This window comes from Anser cygnoides, chromosome 3 (assembly GCF_040182565.1).
Source record: "Anser cygnoides isolate HZ-2024a breed goose chromosome 3, Taihu_goose_T2T_genome, whole genome shotgun sequence".
Lineage (NCBI taxonomy): Eukaryota > Metazoa > Chordata > Aves > Anseriformes > Anatidae > Anser > Anser cygnoides.
The window spans coordinates 97,621,190-97,646,631 of record NC_089875.1 but is presented as its reverse complement, the minus strand read 5'-3'; the positions used below and the strand labels follow the sequence as shown (position 1 = coordinate 97,646,631).

Genomic DNA, 25,442 nt, shown 5'->3' with positions numbered 1-25,442 from the left:
ATATATTTGCGCAGAGATCTGAGCTCTGATCTGTCTCTCGAGAAGGTCTCCCGACTTGTGGGTTAGAAAATACACCGGAGTGTTTTACCTTCAAGACCTCTGGCCAGAAATCCCCAGGAAAAATTTAAAGCCCAGTCTCCACATCCCAGAGGAATTTCATACCATGGGAGTGGTAAAGGGGGTGGGAGTGACTGCATGGGGAAGGAGGGACATCGGGGGATACGGACAGCACAGAAAGGGAAGATTTTCTCTTGGCTGGACTTCATGTAATGCTTAATCCGATAGATTCATTAGATTAGCTTCTGGCTTGGATGATGGGCTTTTACAGCAACTGCTGCAAAATAACACTTGTCGTTTCGAACAAAAGGGCATTGCTGTGCTAGCGTAGTTACATGACAAAAATGAAAAAACAGAACGGGGAGTAGGATGTTGTCAGACTACTTCTAATAGCTCACAGCCGGACTTTTATCAATTTGTCTAATTAAATGATGCCCTAAAAAGCCAACATTTTTCAGAGAAGGAATATCTTCTTTGTTATTTTTCAGTTAGTTTATTCATTAAAAGGGGCATTTATTCTCCAGAATGAATATGCTATCGTGATCTGTAGAAAATAAAAGATCGCTCTAATTTTAATACCATATCATAAAAACATATTTGCAAGATGTAAAATAAATTTAAGTCTTATTCAGAATCTAAAAATGTATTTCCAGCATCCCTATGTGATTCACTGTGAAAAAAAAAGAAAGCACACAAACTACAAAAAGGAATTATCCCCCCTGAGAATACAAAACTAATTTCTAATTTCCAGAAAACACTGAACATGCTTTGAGCTGTGCTGTGCCGTATAGAGATAATCATCACATGAGGCATGCCTCAGCATTTCAGTGTATTAATGCTGACACAGTCAAACATCTCCCATATTTCTGAAACTCTGGTTGTACCTTAGGGCAAAACCACAAAAACTTTAGTTACTTGGTCTTCAAGATCAGAACACAGCTGATACCACACGTAGCTGTTACACAGCATGCAAGCTGATCTTGGAACCTGTCATTCTCATTTTCCATTAATCTGCATACAGCAAAGTCTCTTCAAAGGTAAACTGTACTAGGATTAGCCTGGCATTGTGATATGCTTTTAAAATTCAGACTTTAATATTTTTTTTAAAATGCTGTTATAGTTAAACAGATGTTCTTAATATTATTCCCTTCAAATAACATTCTACCTTGCTGATTATTTCCTTTCCAGTGGGATAGAAATTAATTACTACGAAAATATTTTGATAATTGTCTACGGAAAATGTAAGTCCCTGAAAACTAGTTACAAATGATTTTCTCATTTAAAAGAAAGGATAGTACATATTTGGCAATATTTTAAGCTTGTCAATACGTATCTTTTTATCTATAAGTAAATCTCATAAAAATTGAAAAAATAAAATAAAATTGCTCCATAATCAGCTGTGTGAGTGACTAAGGACAATACAATCAATCCATGCAGCAGTAGCACATCATGTAGCAATGTTTTAACATTCTTTATGGAAAAAAATACACAAACGTTTCAAGAGATTTGCTCATAGCCCAACAAGCAAGAATAATTGTTATTATCTGCTCCACACACATGAGCCAGAATTAGCAATAGGGAAGGATCTTTTATCAGCAAACATAGGCCTCAAGGCAATTACAGCAATTATATCCTTTCAAATCCATGTGCAATCACTACTGCACTCTTTCTGGTAAATGTAAAGCCTTTTCTCTAAAGTCAGCATGTCTCAATGTGTTTGTGGAATGCTAGCACCACAGCCATGGCTACATGGAGACTTACCTTGTTCAACTAAAACTGTTAATAAAATTATGGCTCAGCGTTAGATTATTATTGCTTTCTTGGCTCTGAACCCTTTGTGCATACTCAGCCAAGTATTATGCACCTCAAAAGCCCATATTTATTTAATGATGATAATTAGTTATGAAAGATATCTTTAAATGCATTAATCTGAATGTATTGAGTAATCTCACCCATAATGACTTCAGGAAGGCTGAAGCTCCTTCTGCAGATTGGAGATACCATGAAAGCATATTGAATTTCTGTTGCAACTGCAGTCTTTTTAATAAAATGATGGAAAAGAAACATACATTTTCTTTGTAAGCAACAGAATAAACATAGGATAAACCATCATAGTGTAGAATCTAATAAACAGGCTTTGATTTCATGGATAGTGGCTCAGAGAAACTGTGTGCAGTAAACCAACCAGCACTTATTTGGTCAGTCAGATCTCCCCAGCCACACAGAGCTCCCACAATACTTGATCATTGCCTAATTTTGCTCAGCCAAATCTCTCACATCAGTTCAGGCCTTGGAACTCCTCCCTAGCTGTTCTTAGCTCATGCACAGCCAACTTCTCTTCCTGATTTCAGTTTCCTCAGAGCACAGCTGGCAGCGCACCACTGTTCTCTGGCAGGTAGTGACACGGAGCGATTATCAGAGCTAGCCTGTGTGCAGCACCCCCACTTCTTCATTGCAGGAGTTCCTCTTTGCAGTCAAACGAATCTTCATGACAGTTGGCATCGGAGGGCCTTTCTGAAGGACCAAGTAGGCTTGTCACTTTTCTCTGTAAAAATTATGACGAGTAATATGAGAAATTTTGCAGTTACACCTGGGTAAGACATATTTCTTGTTCTATTAATGTTTTTGAGATCTTAAATATTTTATTCATCACTGGCATGAAACTGTGATCTTTCAGATTTGTGCAGAAACACAGGAAGGAGATTTTCTTCATTCCGCAAAACCGAGCGGCTTGATAATTAAGGCTTTCATACAGTGTACGGGAAACCCAGCTTCAATCACATCACTCATATGATGACCCGAGTCTCAACTTCCCTACTCAAAGATGACGTTAACCATAATGCTGCTGTGGGTTGAATCTCTTTCAAGATTTTCTTCTGCACAAATTCCACTTTGTGTAAGTAATTGAATATTATTAGGGCCAGAAAAAAAAAAAAAAAAGAGAGCAAGCAACCAGCTGTGGGTGGCTGATTCTAGGGCAGGGTTAATGAAGACTGTAGACATAACGAAGATGAGCTAATTATTTCTGCAAAATAAAAGATGAGGATGTGAACCGGAGAGCCAGTCCATGACAGGAAACTGGATCTGTTTTTTCCATATCCAGCCCGAGTGCTCTACCTACTGCTTTGCACTACTGCCTGTTTTGGTTTCTCTACTGATAAATTTGCTACACGCTGTGCCAAGCTGTAATGAGATCTATTTTGCAACATAATGTGCAAATACCAGACATAAAGGTAATCCTCTTTTGCCTACTTAAAATTCCCCTGTAATTTAGTCTGGGTGCACTCTTTTTAACACTTCTCCCAAATGCTGTTTTAAGGAGTGAAGTGACCTACATATCTAACTATTCTAATTATATCTACAATAACCTCCGAGGAAATATGGCAAACCCACAGATTTTTTCAGAAAGACTCATTCAGCCTCAAGTCTTTCAAGTGCTGAGCCCCAGTAAGCTCTGTGCCAGAGATCCTATTTTGCTTTCGCAGTAGACAAAGACAGATTCCCTGCCCAATGTTTTTTGTGACCTTATGTACCTTTCAAAGAAGCCATGCTTCAAGCTGAAGGGCCCAAAAGTGCTTTGTTCTCCTGCAACAGTTGCATTAACTATCAGGCTATAAATAAGGTAGGACAGAAAGACAAATAAAATGCTTTCTTCAGCCTGGCTGCTACCTTTACCTGGGGGTTAAGACTGCAGCAGTGTGCTTGCTGGTGCTGGGCACGTCTTCATGCACTTGGCCTTGCTCCTGCTACGCTTGCCATCGTACTTAGCAGCCACTAAGCAGCTTTACAGCCACGCACGGACAACAGACACACCACAGGTCTTGAAATGACCTGCTGGTGACCGAACAAGTTCGCGTGGGCAAGTGTAACTGCCCCTGACGCTGCGTCCCATCCGTCAGCTGCTGTAGTGGGGACTGTGACCACACACCCCTGCAGGGACGCTGCCCCAGCCATACCGATGGATTCGTCTTTGGTGCTCTTGAAGGACATGTGGAAGGGCCACCACGGGTCGTGGGGCAGGCTGCTGCTCTCCGACTCAGAGCTGCAGGCATACTTGAATTATAACTGTTTGCTAAGCACTAACCACAGTGTGTGTTGAAATAAAGGTAAACCTGAGAGAGGCAGCACAAAGCAAAGCATCTAGTCCATATTACATGCTGATAACAAATACGTGCTGGGAATAGAACAACCAGGTCGACCACAATCACCATCCTTGCAGCCAGCCCCGTGGGGCAGAGGTGCTTTGGGCGGGACACTGTTGGCTGTGCCCTCAGCAGCAGGACAGGGGGATGAGACCCTGCAGGACACGAGGATGAGGCCCTGCAGGGCTGAGGCTGGGGCAACCGAGGGCCTGATCTCGGCACTGGCAGCCTACGGAGGACATGGAGGAGCGGGACGAAGGCGGCGCTCCCCCCCGAGGCCGGGGAGGGCACGGCAGGCAGCCGGCCGCGGGACGCCGCCCATGGCGCCGCTACAAGAGGGCCGAGATGGCGGCCGTGGGGGCTGCGTGCCCGCGAGCATGGCGGAGGGGTCGAGCGCGGCGGGGAGGAGGAGGAAGATGCGGCTGAGGAGGGTGCTGGAGCTGAAGGAGCGCCTGGGCCGCGCGGAGCAGCCCGCGGAGGTAGCGGGGGGCCGGCGGGGGTCCCCCCGGGTGGCCTCGGGGCTTCGTCCCCGGCTTGGGGCGCCTGGGGGGGCGATGTGCCTCAGGTCCCTTTGGCACCCTGAGGTCGGTGTGTGGCCGGGCTCTGGCTGCATGGCGTCATATATAGGGGGCCCAGTGCAGGATGAGGTGACAAGGATCTGTGTCTTGAAGCTAGATATAATGCTACGTATCAAACCACCTGATGGGCGGTGCTGGTGGTTACATGTCTTGTCCTGGCCAGAAGCTCAAAGCTGAGGTGCTGAGCTCCGTAAGAGCTTTTTGTAGCAAAATAAGTGTTTCTGCTGTGCTGTGGTGGTGCACAGAGGGCATCGCATCCTGCAGTATGATTCCTGGTACACGAAGAGCAAAGCTGTGCTTATCTGAAATAAATTAAGCAACATGTAGGAGAGCAGGGCTCTCCTCGGGAGCTGCAAGAAGTAGATAAGGAGGGCTTGAAACAAGAAAACATCCTCTGTGAGGTGGCGTAGAGCAGCCGAAGGAGGCAGAGCCTGGCACTTGAAGGTACCAAGGTGCAGGGAAGGAGATGAGCAGGAGGGAAGGCACCTTGTTCCAGCAGAGGAGTAAGCCCCAAATTTGACTTACTGGTTGCTAATGAATCATGTTTGACCAAAGAAAGCGTATTCTAAAGGAGTTTTTTTCTTATTTTTGAGGGGTTGAATTCAGCTTGAAAGTACAGAACATGCTTCACGTGATAGATTTCTCAAGTGTTATAACTTGATGCAAGTTAGTGGAAGTGTTTGCAAGCAGAGGGCAGGCATATCATTTAACTTGCTTTGTACTTTGTAGTTAATAAAACTTAAAAGGCATCATTACTACATTCATACCTACTGTGTGTGTTTGAAGTGTGTGTTTATGCATGTGCAAGGAATACTGATTTTCTTAGCCAGTAAAGGTTTATCTTCCTCCGCTGGTGCTGTAGGCTTTATCTGTCCAAAATGCAAATATCAGAGTGCAGGTACTACTTGAGGTGCTATACCTTGCAATTCAGCAAAACTAAAACTTCATGTGCTCTAGAAGTGATCAGATTTTACTCTTTAATATATCTTTTAATACTTATGTTTGGTGATGATATGCTATTATGAACAGGAGATTGAAGAGGCAAAGAAAAAAAAATTATCTCTGGAATTGTTTCTAAGTGCTCCCAAAGCATTAAACTTAAAAACACATTAAACTAAGGAGAAAAATATGAGTAGCCTTGACAGGTTTGGCTCTGAAGAAGGAGAAGGAGATGCCCTGTGTTTGTAGTATGGCCAAAAGCAGGTGCTGCATAAAGTAGGTCTAATGGTGGTGCTGTAGCACTTCCACTGTTCCTGGTAAAGCTGTGTCTAGTGAAATAGAAATAGTTTTGGGTAAGGAGTGGAAGGGAAGGGAGAAACTGATAACTGTAAATTGGCAGTCATGAAATGCACTACTAATAACAGATAAACCTACTAGTAGAAAACATGTAGTTACATTTAAGGCAAAGAGAGGCTTTAAGGATGCACAGAAAGAATAATAAATCCTTATTACAGATACATATGTTGGTGTTGTCAAGTATTTCTGCTCCCATAGTTGAGAATAATCTTTGTCTAATCATGCCACATTTTTTAATAACTACTGGATACTTTGACAGGCACCAGGGAAGATGCAGAGCATCAATTGTTTATATCAAAAGCTTCTTAATATGCGAGGTTTAATAGCTACCTGGTGAGTTTTCAGGCAACTGACTAAAAATGAACAGAACTAATGAGGTTGAATGATCCTCAAGATACTAGGGAAGTTCAGCAGCTCTGGAAAAAAATTACCGTGCTTCTGTTTATACAGGTAGATGAAATGAGCCCTGTCCCTAAAGTCCATGAAGCAATGCAATGAGCAGCTGCAAAATCTTGCATGTAAGATGTGACTGGTGTAGAAATAAAGGATGGTACCATGAGCCAATGCACTCAATGAGACTTCACATAGATATGTACTGCTAAATTTATCTTGAGTTTATCTTAAATTTATATTCAGCTGACACTAGCTGTCATAAATATACATAAGTCTCTTAAGGAATTTGACTTGCTGCTGTATGATGCTGATTACAGTAGCAGTGTTACAGGCCTGATGTAACATCCACAAGACGGATTGAAATTACACTCAGCAAAAATAAGTGACAATCCTTATCAGAAAGCAATGCTGTTTATTTTTTGGGAGGGTGGGAATAGGAGGGGGATCTCATCTTGACATGGCGTTAGTCAAATCTTTCTTAATTTAGAAGACAGCAAGCAGTGCGAGGAGATGTTACAAATACCAAAGTAATTTGTGTCAAATGAAGAGGACTCTTCTAGAAGGCAGCCTTGGTCATGTGCTAGGCTACATTCATTTGAGCGGCGTGTGTTTTAGCATGGCTCAGTGGAAAGTCACAGCCAGGAGCCATGAATATAGGTCACTCAGGATAGGAGACTGTATTTTGGAAAGCATTGACTCAGAAAATGATTTGGAGCTCTGGTGTATTACCAGTTGAGCATGAAATTGCAGTACAAGGCAGTGGCTTATGGAATAACTGCTATCTTCGGGTAGCTTAGCAGGGTCGTGTTATTACAGCTATGTAGTATGAGAGGGGCAATTACGGGAATATTATGTCCTGTTCTGGGGGCTGTTCTTAAAAACAAGACTGCCGAGCTGGAAAGATTTTAGGACAGCAGCAGAACGGCTAGAGCTCTGGTCAGCATAACTTACTGAAGCTCAAGAACTCCATCTGGTTGGCCCTTTAAAAAAAAAAAAAAAAAACCAAGAGGTGACCAATGTGCAAAAAAAGACCAATGTGCATGATTAGTGTTTATATTTGTGGGTTGTATAAAATATATGAGAGAGGACTCCCTTTAGTTAGCAGGAAGAGATGATGAGATTCAGTGGCTGAAAACAAAATCAGACTTTTTAAAGGAAACTTTTTTTTTTTAAGTGAGGGCAACCGAACGTAGGAGTGACTTGCTTGGGATTGTGTTAAGACTTCTCTAAAGTGCTGTCTTCAGAGACCTGGTACTCTTTCAGACGAGGTGGCTAGCTCAGCAGTGAAGCTGGTGAGGGGTCTGGAGAACAAGTCTTACGAGGAGCAGCTGAGGGAGCTGGGGTTGTTCAGCCTGGAGAAGAGGAGGCTCAGGGGCGACCTTAAAGGTACCTTAAAGGAGGCTGTAGCGAGGTAGGGGTTGGTCTATTCTCGACGTGCCTGGTGACAGGACGAGGGGGAATGGGCTAAAGTTGTGACAGGGGAGGTTTAGGCTGGATATTAGGAAGAACGTCTTTACTGAAAGGGTTGTTAGGCATTGGAATGGGCTGCCCAGGGAGGTGGTGGAGTCACCATCCCTGGAGGTCTTTAAAAGACGTTTAGATGTAGAGCTTAGCGATATGGTTTAGTGGAGGACTTGTTAGTGTTAGGTCAGAGGTTGGACTGGGTGACCTTGGAGGTCTCTTCCAACCTAGACGATTCTGTGATCCTGAGTTAGGGACCTGCTGGGGTTTCACCACCCAGCTGGGTTGCTGGGTCCCATCCTGCCTGAGCGAGGGCCCAGCTACAAGAGGCGAGGTGACCTCGAGGCTCACGCAGAGAGGCTGGAGCAGCGCTGGTGCAACAGGAAGACACAGACCTGGCGCAACTGGGCCTCTTCATATCATCCCTCTGCTTTCAGCTTTCACTATGGAGAGCTGCTTGCTCACGTGCTTCTTGCTGTTATTCATTGCCTGGGCCCTCTGCTTCCCGAATGCCTGTCTGCTTTCCCTCCTCCCCTTCATCTTATCTTGCTCCTGCTCCTGATGGCCCCCGTACTTGTGTCTCAGGCTGGTATGTGTGTGCTCGTCCGTGAGGCTCTGGTTGTGCTGCACACGCAGGCACACGGGGCTCTCTCTCCTTTGGCAGCCCCTCTCAGGCATGGCTGCTGGTCTCACTGCAAGCTGAGCTGTTCCCAGCTTTTGGGAGATGGGGATCGCTTCTCTTAACGGGATTGTTAGTGTTTGATCAATGCTTTCTTCCTTCTACCTAATGAAACCCTTATGTTTGTCTTAATTCGCCAAATGGAATACACATTTCAGGAAAGCAAAATGAACAGTGTGGGCTTTGGCTTAAAAATTAAGAGTTTTGTCTCACATTAAAATGTGTTGACTGCTCTCAGGCATGCTTGTCATCCAGGTACTTTTGTAATTTACCCCGCTGTTTTGAAGCTGCATGAATAGTAATTGCTTGCTTCCTGAACCCATTTTAAAGATTCTTCTGTAATGAACTCAGCTTCATGAACGAACTTGGTCCACAACCCATCAAGAGGAAATACTCAAAATCCTCATTGTCTCTGATGAAAGCATCTTTTAGCATTCTTACATGCAGGATTGTCTCTGGGCTGTGGGATTTATTCCCAGGTGGTTTGCACTGCTTGAGTAGCCAGTCACCCTACACAGTAAAGTCCATCCACTTAGCAATGGGCTGCTTCCTTCTGATTGCAAAATGAGTTAAATGCCCGGGAATATCATTTTAAAAAGAAAATTAACTAAATTGACACTGATACCTTAGTTTCTAATGCTTGTCATTAACATTGTGGGTATATTATTTATACTTTTTTCTTCACTTAACTTGGTAAGCATCTTTGCAGTGTATTTTCTTCCTGATGGGGTTTATTTAGGAAAAGTTTTCATCTTGTAAAATGTGTAGTCTATGCCTGTGAAGTGCCTGGGAAAAGTTAAATATTAAGCTTGTGTTGTCCTCAGGAGGGAGAGTCACTTCCTAGAGCTGCAAGATTGGTTTTAACTTAATTGTGCATACACTTAACACAACTTGCTGGGTCAAGGAACGTCTTTATTTTAAATAGGAGGTGAGCAGAACTTCACGTGGCTTTTGTGTTGGTTCTGGAGCTGGCTGTGCAGCGTTTCTCCTGCACCTCTGGGTGTCTCAGTGCCACTACTGCAGGGTGATGCCTTGCAGGAGAACCGCGTGCCAGGCGTATGGATGGAGCCCGCTGCGCACAGTGAAATTCACAGGGATTCCGCTTCTAATGCATTACAGGGACAGTGAAAATTAGAACTGTTGTAGAGGGAAGTGACTATTATTAAAGCAATTATTAAAGTTTAAAAAGTTTTAGGGTTGTTGTCTTGCATCCCAGGAGGTTCCTGCCATTGCATTTAGAAGTGGCAATGGTCTGAAAAAACTTGATAAGTATTCCAGGCTTTGTTAGAGCCCTATGAAGTTCTGTTACTTTAGTTACACATTAATTCTGTCAGCTAGATAACATAACTTTGTAGAAATTCGTTGATAATGATGCAAACTGTGTGTAGTCAACTGCAAGACTCAGGTGTGCTGCACACCCGTTGCCAAATAAGTTCATACTATTTATAAATGAAACTTTTGTATTATTAAAAAACCTCTCAGAGTAAGATAAGCAGTTTTATATTTGAAAAATACTCTTCTGCTTCTACAAAACTCAACATTTTAACCAAAGGTTTATATACTTTGCCAGTGTGAAACAAAGCAGCTGTTCTAGCTTGATTTGGTCTTGTTAATGTACAAAAAGCGTGAAGGCTTCAAAACCTGATAGTCTTTGCAAGCTGAACTCCCACAGGCTCTTTTTTTTTATTCTTGGCCTAGAGTGGTGCTGCTGGCTGGGAGACCTTGTGGGAAACTTGCTTTTTTTTTTTTTTTCCAGGGTGCTGCTTCTGCTTAGTGCAGCCTTTGAATCGGTTCGGTGCTGATCGGTCACTGGTACACCAGGAGTGGGGGCATATGTGTAACCTGAGCTGCTGCGTTATTGATCTTTAATGTAATCTCTGCAGCAGTAAAGTCAAACCTGTTGGGATTTCTGGTGTTACTGCTGCTGGGGGTATCACAGAGCTGCACTGGTTCGCAGAACAAATTTCAAGCATAGCCCTTACGTACAGTAAAGGAGTTTTCCTGGAGTTACTGGATATTCCTCCTCTCAATGTTTTTTTTTTTTTTGGATAAACATGGGAATGAGGATGAGAAAAGCAGGATGGTACTTAGGAATATGTTCTCTAAAAAAAATAATAAATAAAAATCTAACGTTTCCTTACAGATTCTAAAAGCACTTGAGGTACTACAGGATTTGGATATATCACTGGATATTCTAGTGGTAAGTGACCAGTAATACATTACACAATCACTCACTAAGAAAGAGTTTATGGGGTCTGCAATCCCAGAAGCAGTGGGCATTGTTGCATTTGGGAATTCTGACTCTTAGCACGGTTCATTTAAAGGTCTGTATAAGAAGCCATGGAGCCTTCTCCAAAAACCAGCTGGAAGCTGGGCTTAAAACCTAACAAATTCAGCGTTGTGACAAGTGTTAGTGGTGAGCAGGGATCTGAACATACAGGGAATACTCTTACTCAAGGCTGGTTTCTTCTTACTAAATCTGCTTTCAAATCAGTGCTTAAGATACCCCAAATATGGGTGATCTGTTCTTCAGGCCAGTTGTCTAAATCTTCTGTCTCTTATTAGCTGGTCAAGGTGAGTTTCTTGCACCTAAAGAGCAGCCATCCCAAGCTGTGGAGTAAGAATACCTGTGATTTGTATCCTTAGCCAAGGTGCATCCTGTCATGTTTTATATCGGAAACTCTCAGTGTTTGGGAAGCTTCTGGTTACTATGGTCAATGTATCTATGTTTTGGGAAGAAGATTTTTTTTGGAGATACTTCTTTGCAGAGCAAGAGAAAAATACGGTAACTGGAATATTTGGCCAGCTTATTTGGGCAAAAGGCACTTGCCTGCCTAAAAACAGATGGGCCTCTACTATAATCCACCAATATTTTTATCGAGTAATGAAGTAATCTCATCTGAGCTGTTAAAAATGACAAAGGGCTTCTTCAGATAATTAATGTTCTCAGCATACTTTCATATTACAATGTGGCAGACTATGATGGAAGTCTTCTAGTGAGACAGAGGGAAGAGATGTCTTAAAATTGAGGATTCTGCATATTTTAAAGCATTTTTAGGAACATAAATTTCTCACATGGATAGCTTTAGGAAATCCTCCCACCAGTTTTCTCGCATGTATTTGCAATACACTGAACCTCCAAACCAGTGCTCCTGAATGATACAGAAACTGAATCTCTTTAAAGCAAAATTATTTTTCTGAGACTTTAAGGAATTCCCTTCTAACGCCTGAGCTGAGCCTGGAGGAGTAGTACTTGTATAGCTCTTACTCAGACTTCACAGGAGTAAAATTTCACTGGCTAGTGAAAGCATTAATAGGTTGCTGTTGGCTTTGCAAATTCCAGGGTTTGCACACAAAAGTGTATCTTAAAAGTGGGGGTTTGTGGGCTGGAGATACTAATAACAGGATTAAAAAATTCACCTGTGATACTTATATATGCACAAAGTCTGCAGGATAGTTCTGCTTAGACAATGTAGAAATCATTAGAGCAAGATTTGAAGACAATGATAATGTGAAAATAATCGTGTGGTGGGTGAACAGAACAGCGAACATGGCATCTTAAACATCAGGGGATTTTTCCTGTGGCTTAGACTTGAGTTTAGTCACATGAACTCTGCTCATCTGGCACCTCTGCCCCATGGTACTTCGTGTTGAGGCTTTTAGATTACAATACACTGATCATTTGTGCTCTTTAACACATTAACCTGTACCTGTGTAAGCCTAAAGGAAACTTAAATTGGTTAATCTAATTCGCTTTAGCATTTTGTTTTCGCTTAAGCATTTTGTGGGCATAAGCACTCAAGCCAAGTGAGCTTTCTGAAATACATGCATTTAATGGAGAAAAGTAGCTTCTTTTCTGAATTAAGGCTGCACTTTGTTCCCAGTATTTGGTTATAAATATATGCTTTTCTTTCAGTTCTGTTTGTAGGGTGAGAAGTGTTTACTTCTTTAGCTGCTGTAAGACCGCTCAGACTGCTATGCTAATGCTGCTTGTAGCAGTTTTAGGGAAGGTTTTACTTGGGATGTTAGCTGTGATTTATTCCACCCATCTTTCTTGCACTGTCTTCAACAGGAAACTGGCATAGGCAAAACAGTGAACAGCTTTAGGAAACATGCCACTGCTGGGAATGTAGCTAAATCCCTGGTGAAGCGATGGAAGAAACTTATTCCTCCAGAAAATAAAAGGTAGGTATGGGCTTTTTTTCTAAAGGATTAATTGTGCTGTTGCTTAATTTAATAAAATGCAACTTGGATATATTAGAATAATATTTGGAATGACAAATATGCATTATGAAATATACATGAATGGTAGGAATGAGTCTTTTATAAATTACTAGAAGACAGATCAAAGCAACCAGTGTTGGTTTAGCCAGCCAGCACTCAAGCTTCACCTGCTTTTTGACCAGCACAAGTTCTTAGGTGCTAATTGACATGAGCAGCACTAAGCCAGTGATGGGCAGTGCTCTCCACTCCTCTAGAGAAGTAGGAAGTTTGCTTTTTCTTCTCGGCAATGAGGCTGTTGTTAAATGAAGCATCTCTCTAGTGATTTGGTTGTATACAGGACTTCCCTATAGTATTTCTGCAGACTAAGAAGGGTTTTGTGTGTCAGTGCAGTCACACTCGAAGAGATGTGATTCCTTCTCAGCAGTCAGCCTCCACTGCCATCAGCAGGCTGACTGTGCTGAAGGTGTTTTGCAGTCCTCTGGCAATGGGAGAAGTTGATCTGAGAAAGCTGAAGCTTCAGATTGACTAAGCAGTGCATTTTAAATTTGAAGTTGTTGAAACAACAGGAAAGTGGCATACCAGAGCACACGGGTAATAACAAAATATCCAGGCTGATGTTTTGTACTCTTACCACCTGCAGAACATGTTTTAAATTCTGCCTCCTAGTTATTTCAGGTACTATCTCTGTATTATATAGTATGCAGGGAAACTTGCGTAAAAGCAGTGGTATCAAAAGCATTTTGAACAAATAGTACTATGTGAAACATATTTTCTTATTGATGCTTATGTCCTTACTCTCCCCTTGCTTTGCTCTCAGTTTCTTGTTGCAGTAGTTAGTGGCGCTGGACCCAATGGTGACTCCCTCAGATTTCTGTGCTGATGTGGAAGTAAAATAAGAGCACAACAGAGTGTGGTTCTGGGTCCTGTAAGAATTATGCCACGTGGTGTGATTTAAAGCTTTTGGTTTCACTGATGTAAATAAAAAGATTAATTCTTCAAGAATTTAGCATCAGATGTAGCGTGGGATGTATTTTTTCCTTTGTGTTGCAGTGATCACAGAGGAAGAAAAAATACTGAAAAAGAAAAAGATGAGACAAAATCTTCTGTTTCCAAAGGAACTAAGCCTTCAGAGAAGTCCAAAGCATCTGTATTGGCCTCCAAAAGCTCCAATAGCTCTCCCCTTTCTAAAAAGTTGAATAAGCAGCATACTCATATTGAAAAAAAGCACCAAAATACAGGTTCTGAGTCTCAAAAAGGATGTGATAGTAAAGAATGTAGCAGCAGTGGTTCTAAACATGGTTCCCAGGGTACTGATCCTCAAGCTAAAGAAAGGGCCTTGAAAGAGAGAGCCTCCAAGGGCAGCAAGGAAGGTTCAGAAAAGAGGCGTTCCTATGTAGCCAGTAAGGATGTATCCCCCACGAAGGAAAGGCCTAGTAAGGATGCTCCCAAACAGGGAGATCCTAAGCAGGTGAAGAAACCAAAACAAAAGCTCGTCACGGGAAGCAAAGCTAAATTACCTAGTGATGAGGAATTTGAGCCCCCTACTATGTCTTTTGAATCTTATCTTAATTATGATCAGGTTACAAAAAAAAGAAAGAGGAAAGCTTGCTCTACAGGTGAATGTCCAAAGAAGCGCAGCGAACAGAAGAGTAGCTCAATACCGCAAAAGACTTCAAAACTTCCTCACGCGGATGGGGGAGAAGAGAAGATCCAAAACTGTGAGGATGATCAGTCAGAAACTCCCAGTAAAAAGGTAAACCACTGCGTGCTTGGAATAATAGCAAATAAGCTGCAGGCAAAGGAGTGTTCTGGTCTATTACTTCCAGCAAAATTAATCTGTGATTAATTTAAGCAACAAATGTGTGGCTGTGACATAGGCCGCGTGGCAATGGCAAATAATTATAATTGGGGCAAAAAAGATTATTTACAGCATACTGACAGCTTACAATCAGTTTCTTATGGTTTTTATGATAACTTCCTATGCAGCAGTGGTATTTAATTGGTATCAGCTAATTGACTTTTTACCCGTAACTTCATTCTTGACCAGTTTGTTTTTTGACTTTAGCAGATGTTGGCATAGCACAGCTGTTTTGTTGGAAGCTGTGGTTCTGTATTAGTTACGGTCTGTAGTGGAAATGAACAGACTCTTCCTTCAATGCATTAAAGTAAACCACATTATTACATGTAAGAGTAGCTTATATGAATTCTTAAAGTGAAATATCCTAGTCCCTTGAAGTGGCAGAAAGCTTAAGTAGCTCCTTTGAGCTGAGGTAGATGTAAACATGCTTACTAATTAGACTTTTTAAATGAAGCCCTTTGTACGCAGGGAATTAGAGGTCTCTTCAAGTCTCTTATCTTTGCTGTGATGTGAAAGCTCCAGGCTTTATTTATTGCACAAGATCTGCGATAGGAATGTCTTCTATCCCAAATAGAGGAATATTAACAGAGAGGCTTGTACATGATAGCAGCATTTGGGAACTAGGAAACTGAGGGAAATCTTGGTAAAATTGAGAGGAAAATGTTGGCTGCTCAAGTTGCAAAAAGTTCTTACAGATACTGAAATGAAGTTTAGGGAGATGCAAGCTTTATGTTGTAAGTGCCTGGCTTATGACTGGAAGACACCCAAGACTTAATTTAGATACTGTATGCAATGCTGAGCATTTGCAGGAACACTAACCAGACTTCTGAATCTTTAAGTCACTTTTTAAGGCGATATCTGGAAGACTGTGTTGCTTATCCAGCACGATGCAGGAGACGAGGTAGAACCAGGTAGAAAGCTGTTTCTTGTCTTTCAGGATGGCATTTAGCTTGCCTTTAAACATCTAACTCTGCTTTTTGTCATCTTGCAGTTTTGTCTCATTTGCTGCATGCCTGTAACCTCAGCAGCGATTTATCTGAAAGCCTGTTAGCTGAACACATCTGCTCCTTTCTTTAATCCCTTATTATGCACTGATTGCAGATACCCCATTAAGTTCCTTTTGTGATGTAGTATCGGTAAGTAGAAGATGAAAGAATATGCTGAAATACAGGAGTAAATCTTAGTGCAGAAAAGCAGTAGTTTTGGTTATCCTAGGTAATTTTGGGGCTTGATTAATTTATTTTGTAGTTTATTTTAAGCCTTAGTAAATCTGAATTTGTAACAATGAAGCGATGTTTCCTTGACTGTCTGCAGACCAAGGTGGCTTCCCTCCAAGATCTTCTTAATACTCCACTGCCTAAATTTCTGCCAAGCATTTTAATCTCATCTCCCCCATATGCTGCTGACTTTAAGGGTAAGTAGTATGTGAGGCTGATAAATGTGAAGCAGTGCATGTTTTTACAGCTCTATCTAGGGTAGTCTTCATCCCATTTCCTAATAAACTATAGTAACTCATCTGTCTGTGGCAAAGAAATGTCTTCACTTGCTCCTCTGTAGAAATCGTTTTGAATCTGAGGAGAGATATAAAGGCTTCCCTCTTACAGCTTGCAAGTAAAGAAATGCTGTAGAAGGTTTCCACAGATGTAGAGGAGGTGTAGATCCTGTAGTCATTCTCCAGGCTCCATTTGTCTTTATCCCTGTCTATGCCTTATGCAACTGTAGTAGAAATTGCCACCAGCTGTAGCTTCAGCCTAGAAACTTGCTAGTATTCTCATTCATAGGTGGCACAAAGTGCCAGTGGTTTTCCCTTGCAGCTCCTGTGAGGTTTCAGTAGTCTCACGTCTCTGTGGGCTTGAGACATCATTGCTATTGCAACTTCTCTAGGATAACCCTGTAACATCAGTAACATGGTGGGCTGGTAACTGAGAGTATCTAGATGTCAGTGAGTATCCCTGTTGCAAGGGGAAGGCTAAGGGCCCAGCCTAGATGTGAATCTGACTTGTGTAGACCTGAGCTAGCTAATGTAAGGCTGGTTTGGGTTCATGCAGATAAAATTACATTTGCAATGTAGTTGCTGTATTTCTGTTAGATGTATGAGGGGACCTCTGTAACAGAGTACCTGTAAGGGATCAAACTCTAGCATAATAACATTATATAACATTATATTTCAAGAAGCAAGAATATATTTGTCCTGCCAGGCATGTTTCTCTGAATGTTTAAAGCCCTGTAAAATGTCAGGAGCCAAAGAAACCCTGCCTGATGTTTTGTTTGATTTCCTTAGCGCCTGTTGTGGAAGCACCCCAGCAAGTCAGCGAACCAGTTCAATTCACGGGACGGAGACTGAACTCTAAAATGCAGGTTTACTCCGGGTCTAAACCAGTCTGTCTTTCAAAGATGCTTACACTGTATGAGCAGTGCATCCGAGTGCTTCAAAATAATATTGATTGTGAGTACTTTAAGGGATTTGTAGCAGGCTGTACTGAAAGACTATTTGATTTCTTTTTTTCCTCCGTGCTGGCCTACTAGAAGATACTGTGCCTCCCTACAGACAGTGACTCAGAGCTGGTCAAAAGGCATTTATAAAACTGAACTTACGATCATGCTGAAATGCAGTTTTGTTTGGAGGCCTGCCTCTTTTAAAGCTCCAATTCTTAGTTAAAATATAATGTCCTATGAAGTATAAGCCAAAAAGCCTGCTGACTTTTTTGCCCCTCCGAAGTGTTTGTTCACGTAAACTGGAATGTGTGATCAAGAAACTGTTTATTCCCTTGCGTAGGCAGAGAGGAGAGTGATACAGATCAGTAAAGATGGGGCAATAGCTATTGCAGGATGCTTTCTCCATCCTCAGATAAAAATTACCATTCACTTATGAACTGCTGATTTATAGCTTCATACCCTGACTTCAAAACCTGTGTTCTGTTGGTATTTGCTGAAGTTAATTTGTATTTTTATTTTTTTAAACTGTTGGTAAGTGGTGTTACACACCAAGTGAAACAAATGAGCTGCTAAAAGTACTGTCCTCTCTTGTAGCACTACATGAAGTAGGAGGTGTGCCCTTTGAAATTCTTGAGCCTGTGCTAACACGCTGCACACCAGAGCAGTTGTTTCGAATAGAGGAATGTAATCCGGTAAACTCTGCCTTGTTAAATTCAGGGAACCACGGAGGACTTTAGGCATCTGTTTCTGCTTTCCTTGCACCCCTCTTGATAAAGATTCTCTGTGTGTTACGCCGTTTTTGTGTCTTGTATACCTATTTCTTTGAGTTCAGCTGTCATCAAGCCTCCCTCTCTCCACTGTCAGGATGCAAAGCATTTGGGAGAATTATTACTGATGACTAAGTGAAAGCCACTGTGGGTGGAAATGTTGCTGTTTTTGAAAACAAGAGAAAACAACAACAAAGAATATTTGCTAGACACAGTAAGAACAAATGTTTTCAGGCTTAAAAACAGTTAAGGCTGCAAAGCATACATGAAATCTCACTCCAGATATTTCCCAATTTGCATCTGGTAGATTTCTTATCTGTAGTGTTAAGACTTCAGCTCCATGGTGCATTTGGACATTGATGTTCTGAATGCGCGGCACTCCTTAGTGCAAGCTGGCCACTTCTCTGCATGCCTGAAGTTGAGAGCTGGCGTGGCCTGAGCCTGTGCTGAAAACACAAATCTAGCCTGCAAGCATGGCTCATGAACTCAAATATAGAGCTCTGCTCTCTGAAGCTACGTGATTTCTAGACTGACGCTGACATCTCTGTGTGGCACAGTCACGCCTCATGGTGGGGGTACCAGTGAGGGCACCTGGCGGGATTTGTTCTGCACCTTCCTCCACTGGGTGATTGGGCTTTGTCGACAGGCTCAGCCAAGCAAGTAGTCTTGGAAATGTTACTCTTAAATTCTTGATCTTAAAATACCTTGTGTTCAAACTAAGACATTTACAGAAGTGTCTGACCACTTGTGGAAGAAACACTGCCAGAGGGATTTTAAAAATGAGAACCTCCTGGAATACGAATCTTGGCGTGAAATGTACTTGAGACTCTTCAATGAGAGGGAAGAGAAACTGAAGACGCTTACAAAAAACATTCTTTCAGCTCAGTCTGAGAAACCAAAAGGTAAAAAATGTGGGTAACCTTCTGGTTTTCAAAACCCAGTCTCTTCTGTTCTTCTTGACACTTACTGTGTAGTGTTTAGTGGCTTGTTTGCACTGATCACTGATGCTGTGTCTCAGGGAGAAGGCATCAGGTAAGGATGCTGTTCCTTTTAATTTACAGGTTGCACACGAAGTGAACATATACATTAATACAGTACATTAATGCATAATGCTTGCAGCATGTTGTACACGAATCTTACCTTACTGGTTAGACTGAGGATTCTAGGCAACCATACAGAGTGCAATTTTAATAACAAATACCAAAAAATACAGATACAATTACAAATATCAACATTAATGTGAAGAAATACTGTATGCGACTTGCTGTGGTTCAGTTACTACTTTGGTACCATATTCTTTTTTTCTGAATGATTTTTTTGATATTTAAACCTAGAAATTGTCACACAAACATATTCTCAACTGACTTTCAAACATAAGTAAGGAAAAATCACATTCTCTGCTCCTTGCTTCTGTATTAGGCCGGCAAGTGAAAATGGCTTACATGACTAGTGCAGCAAAACCACCCAGGAATATTCGCCGAAAACAAGAAATCCATGGGACAGCAGGACCTGTCACCCAGCTTCATCCCACGGAGAAGTGCAAGTAAGTGTTCTGTCCTGTGCGTTTAATGAGATTAAACATCTCTGTCAGTGCTAAAATTTGTTGGCAAAATACCTTGCTCTTATAAATAGCTCTTGGTTTACTTTTTTAAGCAGCTAGTGGCTAGAAGCTAAGTTGCCTCTTAAGTCTTGTGTGCTCCTCTGCTGTGTGTGCACTGTCACCACGTGTTTCTCCAAGTGCCAGGGATGAATTCATCTTCCCTGCTAGTGAGCGAGCAGCCTCCATTGTTTTCTTCCAGATTACATTAATGCTGCTTGACATCCCGGGGAGATCCCAGTGTTGATGTTTGGTGTTTATAAACCTGCCTAGTAGTTTCACATGTTCTCCTGTTTTCATAAAATCCCCAGTGAGCTGTCCAGAGTGATATAGCTGACCAGAGTGAGTCTCAGCAACCGTTAATACGCTGGATTGTGGGCTCCCACTTTGGCAGCTTGAAGGAGTGTCTGGAACAGCCAGTCAGTGGCAGTAGCCAACACTAGTCACCGGAGGAACAGAAAATTGGGATTCCTCAAATATTTTCTTTGTACAGCACAAAACCAAGGTCTCCTCCTGACAACTTCATTCAGGGTAGTTCAGCAGCCATGGGAACCAAAGCAGAGATGTGGGATTTGTCCTGCCATTCCTGCTGGCCTGATGAAGTCCTCTTAGACACAAGAGAGTGGCTGCAACAGGAAGAAAAAACAGCTGTAGCACCAACTTCCACCCACTTTTCTCTTCTCAACTATGTGGAGAGACTTTTTGTGTTTATATATCTGTTCTTGTTCAAAAGAAAATCAGCAGTTTGATTTAAAAGCACCCCATGGGTTGGTAAGTCCATGTATCAGCAGTTGGGCTGTAAAAGCAGTGGAGATTATTCACACTGCCTGGATGTGGGCGTCTTGTGCTGCGGTCACTTACTTCACTGTGAGGAGCATTGTGCCTTCCCTTCTCCCCATAGCTTTGGGTGTTCCCTTGTTGGCATAACTGCTCTGCAGCTACCTCTGTCAAAAATGATCCTTTTGAGGAGGGAAAACTTCTAATTGATCTGGATTACTCTTGAATTAGCAGATATGCAGACTGGCAAATATGTAAGTGGAAAGTGACAGGTAGCTGGGGAGTATAAAACTTAAGCTGTTGCAAAGATGATGCAAGACTGACTGACAGTAATCGAAAATGTCAGCAGTCATTGTAAGTAGTTTCTGTCCTCGTGCTACAGCGTCTGCAGTTGTGCTGAATAATTCTTCACGTGCCTAAGACTGAGCTGACCTGGGCTTATGGGAGAGGGGAGAAAACACACAAACAACAGAAGCCTGGGGAACTGTGTGTATAAACATATACACACACGTATATAAAAACAGAGTCTGCTGATATCGGGAACTTGATTTACAGTTCAGCAGCGTACTGTATTGCTCAAGACAGTGGTGGTATGGGGCAGGAATGACAGCCCACATGTAGGAAATTCTTAAAAAGAGCTTTTACACTGCAGATGATCTCTTTACAGCTGCACCTTTAGGTGATTAAATTAGGAAGCTTCTTTCCAGACTGTTGCTGTTATTGGTGAAAAGATGGTCCAACACCAACGCAGTAGCTTACGGCACTTCAAGTTAGGCTTCTGCTGTTGGTTACCCTGTGGGAGGTTGTATCTGTTGTGACAGACTAGCCTTCCAGTTTAGGTTCTTCAGTACAGTAGTGTAAATGTCCTTTCTGTCCCACTAACTGCCTGATGTACTCAAAGCCCTGCATATTTTTTTTCACACATCCTAAATTAGGACAAACTGCTGTTGTGTGAAAGGAGCTGCAAGGATGGTCGCTGGTTTGCCTTCTTGAGAAACAAAACTTTGTTTAGACGTGATGAGTTAACTTCTTTGTTTCTTTGAACATGTCCTCTGAAAACCTGTCAGTTTTACTATATACAGCTGAAATTTTCACTTATGAAGCTGGTCTTACAGGAGCTAAAAAGGTCCTGTGGCACACATGTACAGATCCCTGGCAGGCTGTTTGCAGTTCGGCATGCAGTGGTTTGTGTTAACTGGCAGCAGGCCTCGGTGACTGGCTCCAAGGCGTACAAGGCTGCCTGGATTGCTGGGCAGTTAAATGCTGTGTTGGCTTAACTGTTTTACACAGAGCTGATGCCTACTGCAGCCATCCCAGTCCTTGTCCTGTTGCTTGGTGTTTCCAACCTAATATTTAGGGCTAGTTATTGTGCCTTTTCCTAGGCATTTCTAACTTAAAGGAGGAAAAAAGAAAACCTGAAAACTCGAGTGTGAATTTTTCCTAATTTTCTGGCAGAGGGACAATTAGTAGTTAGCTGTATTCAAAACCAAACAAAAAAAATCACAGAGCAAACTAGAACACAGGCCAACAGCCTATTATGAATCATCATAATACCTCCATCTGTCGTAAATTCAGATAATTTTATTTTAAAGACAAATAAGAGGTATCATCTAATGAATGGAAAAATTGTGCAAGAATGGAAATAGACTAGATGACCTCAAGAGGCCCTTTCTAACCTGAATTATCCTATGATATTAAATGTATCACAGTACTGATGAGGAGACAGACTTGTTAAAATGCTGTGACCTTTTTTTATCAAAATGAAATGGAGCAAATAGTAGATTTTTATTTTTTTTAAAAAAGTTAATTTCTTTATTTCATGGTTTTAAAAGAACACGGTTTCCAGAAAGCAGAGACAGAAACAATAATTCATCAAATCCGAATGCTCCTAGCAACAGTAGAAGCTCTAGCTCAAGTGGAACAACTCAAGATGGAAAGAAGCCTATCAAAAGTAAGTGGAATTTCCTGAAATTATCAGAATAATTGCTTTAACTTGCTGGTTGTCAGTGTATGCTTAGCATTATGCTACTATCACTTTGTCATTCACATTATGCTGTTAATCCTAACTGATCTTTCTTTTCTTTTTTTGTTGTTGTTAAAGAAATTGCACCAATCATGAAGAAAACTTTAAAAGCACTGAAGAGTAGAGCAGGACGACGATGAAATGAGGATGCATATTGGAAGCTTATGTGAATATTTGTATATCGTGCTACAGCTAACGGAAATAACATTAATGTAAACCTTCTCTGACTTACTGTAGTTAAAATAGTTATCAAATGTTGCAGGAGCAAATGACTTTCAATAAAAAAAAATGAAACCCTGGACTCCCTTTGTAGTGCTGCTTCCTTCCTCATGAATGAGGAAAACTGAATTGAAATAAGGTCAGTACCTGCTAGTGGCAAATCAGTTTGTATGGACTTCTATTGATGCTGTCTTTATCAGTTTGTTTCCACATTTGAATAAGCTTTTGATGAAAGCACTTAACCAACCTTGGCAAAATACATCCATGGCTTATATTTTAGGAGGAGGCACAAGGTATATTTAGATACAATTGCAAAGAGGTTTTGGTGTCTCCAGCACAAGAGTCTTTTGGAAACTTGGTATATTTGTTGCTGTAAAGGTTTCCGTAAGGAGACTTCCATATGTTTCTTTCTGTTAACGCCTGGTTTGGTTGGGTGTTAGTTTTTTCCTCTTCTGGATAAAGACAACCTGTCTTATAAGACACTCCTGGAACTCTGCTTCTGACCTGCTAGAAGAAGCTGCTCAGGACAGTGAATGGTGTTTTTTTTCTAGTTTCTGAGAGTCAATTAGCCTGTAAAGGAGAGGTGAGAGGAAACTGTTAAATTTGAATTGCTTTTTTAAAGCAGGATGTATAAACTGCTTGGGTAGATAGGGCAGGCCATGACAGTGAGTTAATGAGAAGCCATGTGTCATTCAGGGACTCTTTCTGGTTGGGACATTGTACAATAATGAAAAACAGACCTCTCGGTGTGAGACCCACTAAAGGCACTAAGAACTTGTGTGGGTAATAGTGTTTTGGGGGGAAAAAAGCAGAAGGGAGGGAAGCCATCACTGTCATCAGCTTGATGTTATGGTCATCTTGTAGGAATCTTACTGACTTCAGAATAATCCCTCTGAGTCTGGAGATGGGAGAAGGTTTGTGGTATGCTCTGATCTGCTACTCTGAGTATGCTGTGAAGAGACCTAGCTCACAGCCTTGAGGATGGGCCCCTTGCGTTTGAAGTGAAAAGCTGTCAGGTGTTAAATAGCTGTCCTTCCAGGAGTTACAGGCTGCTGAGGTTTGGGGTTGGTCTATGAATGGGCTTGCTTTTAGGAATGAGATACTTTCTAATTACTTCATTTAAAATAGTTCACTTGCATGAATCGAAAGTCAGGCTTTGTCTTAATGGCATGGCTTTCACATGGAGGGATTATTTCTATAGACAGCAAGTAGGTTTTCTTTCTAATCTCATACTTCTGTAGGGCTCTGCATTCTGAAACAAAGGGTAAGACTGTTGTGAAACCAGCAGCTGTCTCTTTTTCAAGAAAAGTGTGAATTTCCTCAATATTCTATTCTTTTTTTTGAATAAAGAAAAAATGTTGCTACTAAAATTGGCTCTTATCAGTCTGCTAAGGTAAGTCACCCATACATAACAGCTTGTGTAAATGCTCTATTTATAGAGGGATTTTAAGTCAGTAGGTGTCCTAGTGTGTCATGGTTTACTGGGCAACGGAACAAGGACAGATTTTTCTTTGTGTGTTATAGTTGCCCTTTTAGTGCAATGAATGAAAGATGAGAACAGGAATATTGACCCGCAAACTCTTGTGTGGGTTTTTTTCTGTCTCTGGGTTCAAATAAGCATCAACTAGTAGGAGGGCTGTAGTGTTTCTCATCCACAGCAGTGAAGAAAACTCCTGGGAGGAGCTGCTCAGGATTCAAACATGGCTAAACAGTCGGTGTACCACCCGTTGTTCATCAAACACTCTGGTCATCATATAGTTGCTAATCAGTTGGTGGCAGAAGTTTAGCTCAACTACAGGCTTGTATCACAGGTGGTGTGAGTTGTTGGAAAAACTCTGGTTTTATTTATACTTTTTTCCTGAATCACTTTTTATTTGCTATAGATGTTACTGGTATCCTTTTGTACAAGAGACAAGAATGCCATAACAAAGCCTTTTTTTTTGGAATTGAGCCTTAAAGGACACAGCTGTTAAGCCAACATTTTGCACAGCTGTAGATGACAGGACTGCAGCCCCAGGAGATTAAAGATAAATGGTTGTTTTAACTGGTAAGCCTGTTAGTTGCAGGGCTAGTTCAAGTAGGAGAACTCTTCCTATGCTTGATGCTGATGGCAGAGCTGTGTGGAGGGCAAATTTGACTTAAAAATAAATGGAATTTAATCCATCTTTATAGAATATCTATAGAGATCTCCTTGCTTTCTCTGACTTCAAAGGGCATAGACCCATCTCTGGTAAGAAGGTAACTGTACAATCAGTTTTTTTTTCCTGACAATTTCTATATTTGAGAATACTGCAGCCAGGCAAATCTCTTTAAAGCAAGGTAGTCTGTGCTACAGTCATTTTAGACTAGGGCTTTTGTTTCACTTCAGACTTGCTCTGATCTGTTCCTGCGGACTGGTTGCCCAGCTCAGACAGGTGCGCTCTTGGAATGTGTCTTCCTCTTTTTGTGGTTTGACACTGCTTCATGGTGCAAATCAGTTTGCACAGAGCTAAGTAGAAAGCTTGCTGCAAAAGCATACCCTTTATACCCTTTGAATCTGAACTAACATGCTAATGTTGATGCTTTCTTAGTCTCTTACCTTCCATGCTGTTTGCAGTTATGCTACTAAAGGATAGTTCTTAGCTCTGCGTATTCTTAGCACCTACCCAACAATACAGTGTTATTGGAATATATTGGCCTGTGGCAGATCATCTTCCTTCTGCTGGATCCATGGAAAACATTGTTGCTTGTAATCTGCTCCCCAGTCTGGTTGTCACATCTCTCTTCCTGATGAGTCCTGTATTCTCCTGTTGTGCGTTCTTGCGTGTGGCTCTGAGCTTCCAGGTAGAGAGCTGAGCCTGACTGAGGGCAGCTTGGAGGAAGAGATGACCTAAGATCCTCAGCAGGTGGCTGCTTTGATGGAAAGTGGAAGATCCTGAGTGTGTGATGTCCTGCT

General features: G+C 41.7%; 1 protein-coding gene across 2 annotated transcripts in view; it reads left to right on the top strand.

Annotated features, from left to right (window-relative positions):
- The first annotated feature begins 4,122 nt into the window (after positions 1 to 4,122).
- LOC106030394 (elongin-A-like) overlaps positions 4,123 to 25,442 on the top strand; it is a 36,899-nt gene continuing 15,579 nt past the window's right edge. Inside the window, exons 1-11 of one of the 2 annotated variants that reach the window (XM_048078090.2) lie at positions 4,123 to 4,678; positions 10,750 to 10,806; positions 12,679 to 12,791; positions 13,881 to 14,583; positions 16,003 to 16,102; positions 16,970 to 17,134; positions 17,719 to 17,816; positions 18,613 to 18,793; positions 19,311 to 19,434; positions 22,098 to 22,216; positions 22,367 to 22,613. In XM_048078090.2, the coding sequence (XP_047934047.2) occupies positions 4,370 to 4,678; positions 10,750 to 10,806; positions 12,679 to 12,791; positions 13,881 to 14,583; positions 16,003 to 16,102; positions 16,970 to 17,134; positions 17,719 to 17,816; positions 18,613 to 18,793; positions 19,311 to 19,434; positions 22,098 to 22,216; positions 22,367 to 22,428 (2,031 nt within the window). In that variant the 5' untranslated portion in view covers positions 4,123 to 4,369 and the 3' untranslated portion in view covers positions 22,429 to 22,613. Of the gene's footprint in view, positions 4,679 to 10,749; positions 10,807 to 12,678; positions 12,792 to 13,880; positions 14,584 to 16,002; positions 16,103 to 16,969; positions 17,135 to 17,718; positions 17,817 to 18,612; positions 18,794 to 19,310; positions 19,435 to 22,097; positions 22,217 to 22,366; positions 22,614 to 25,442 lie in introns of those variants that run through there. The other variant, XM_048078092.2, reaches the window with a different exon arrangement.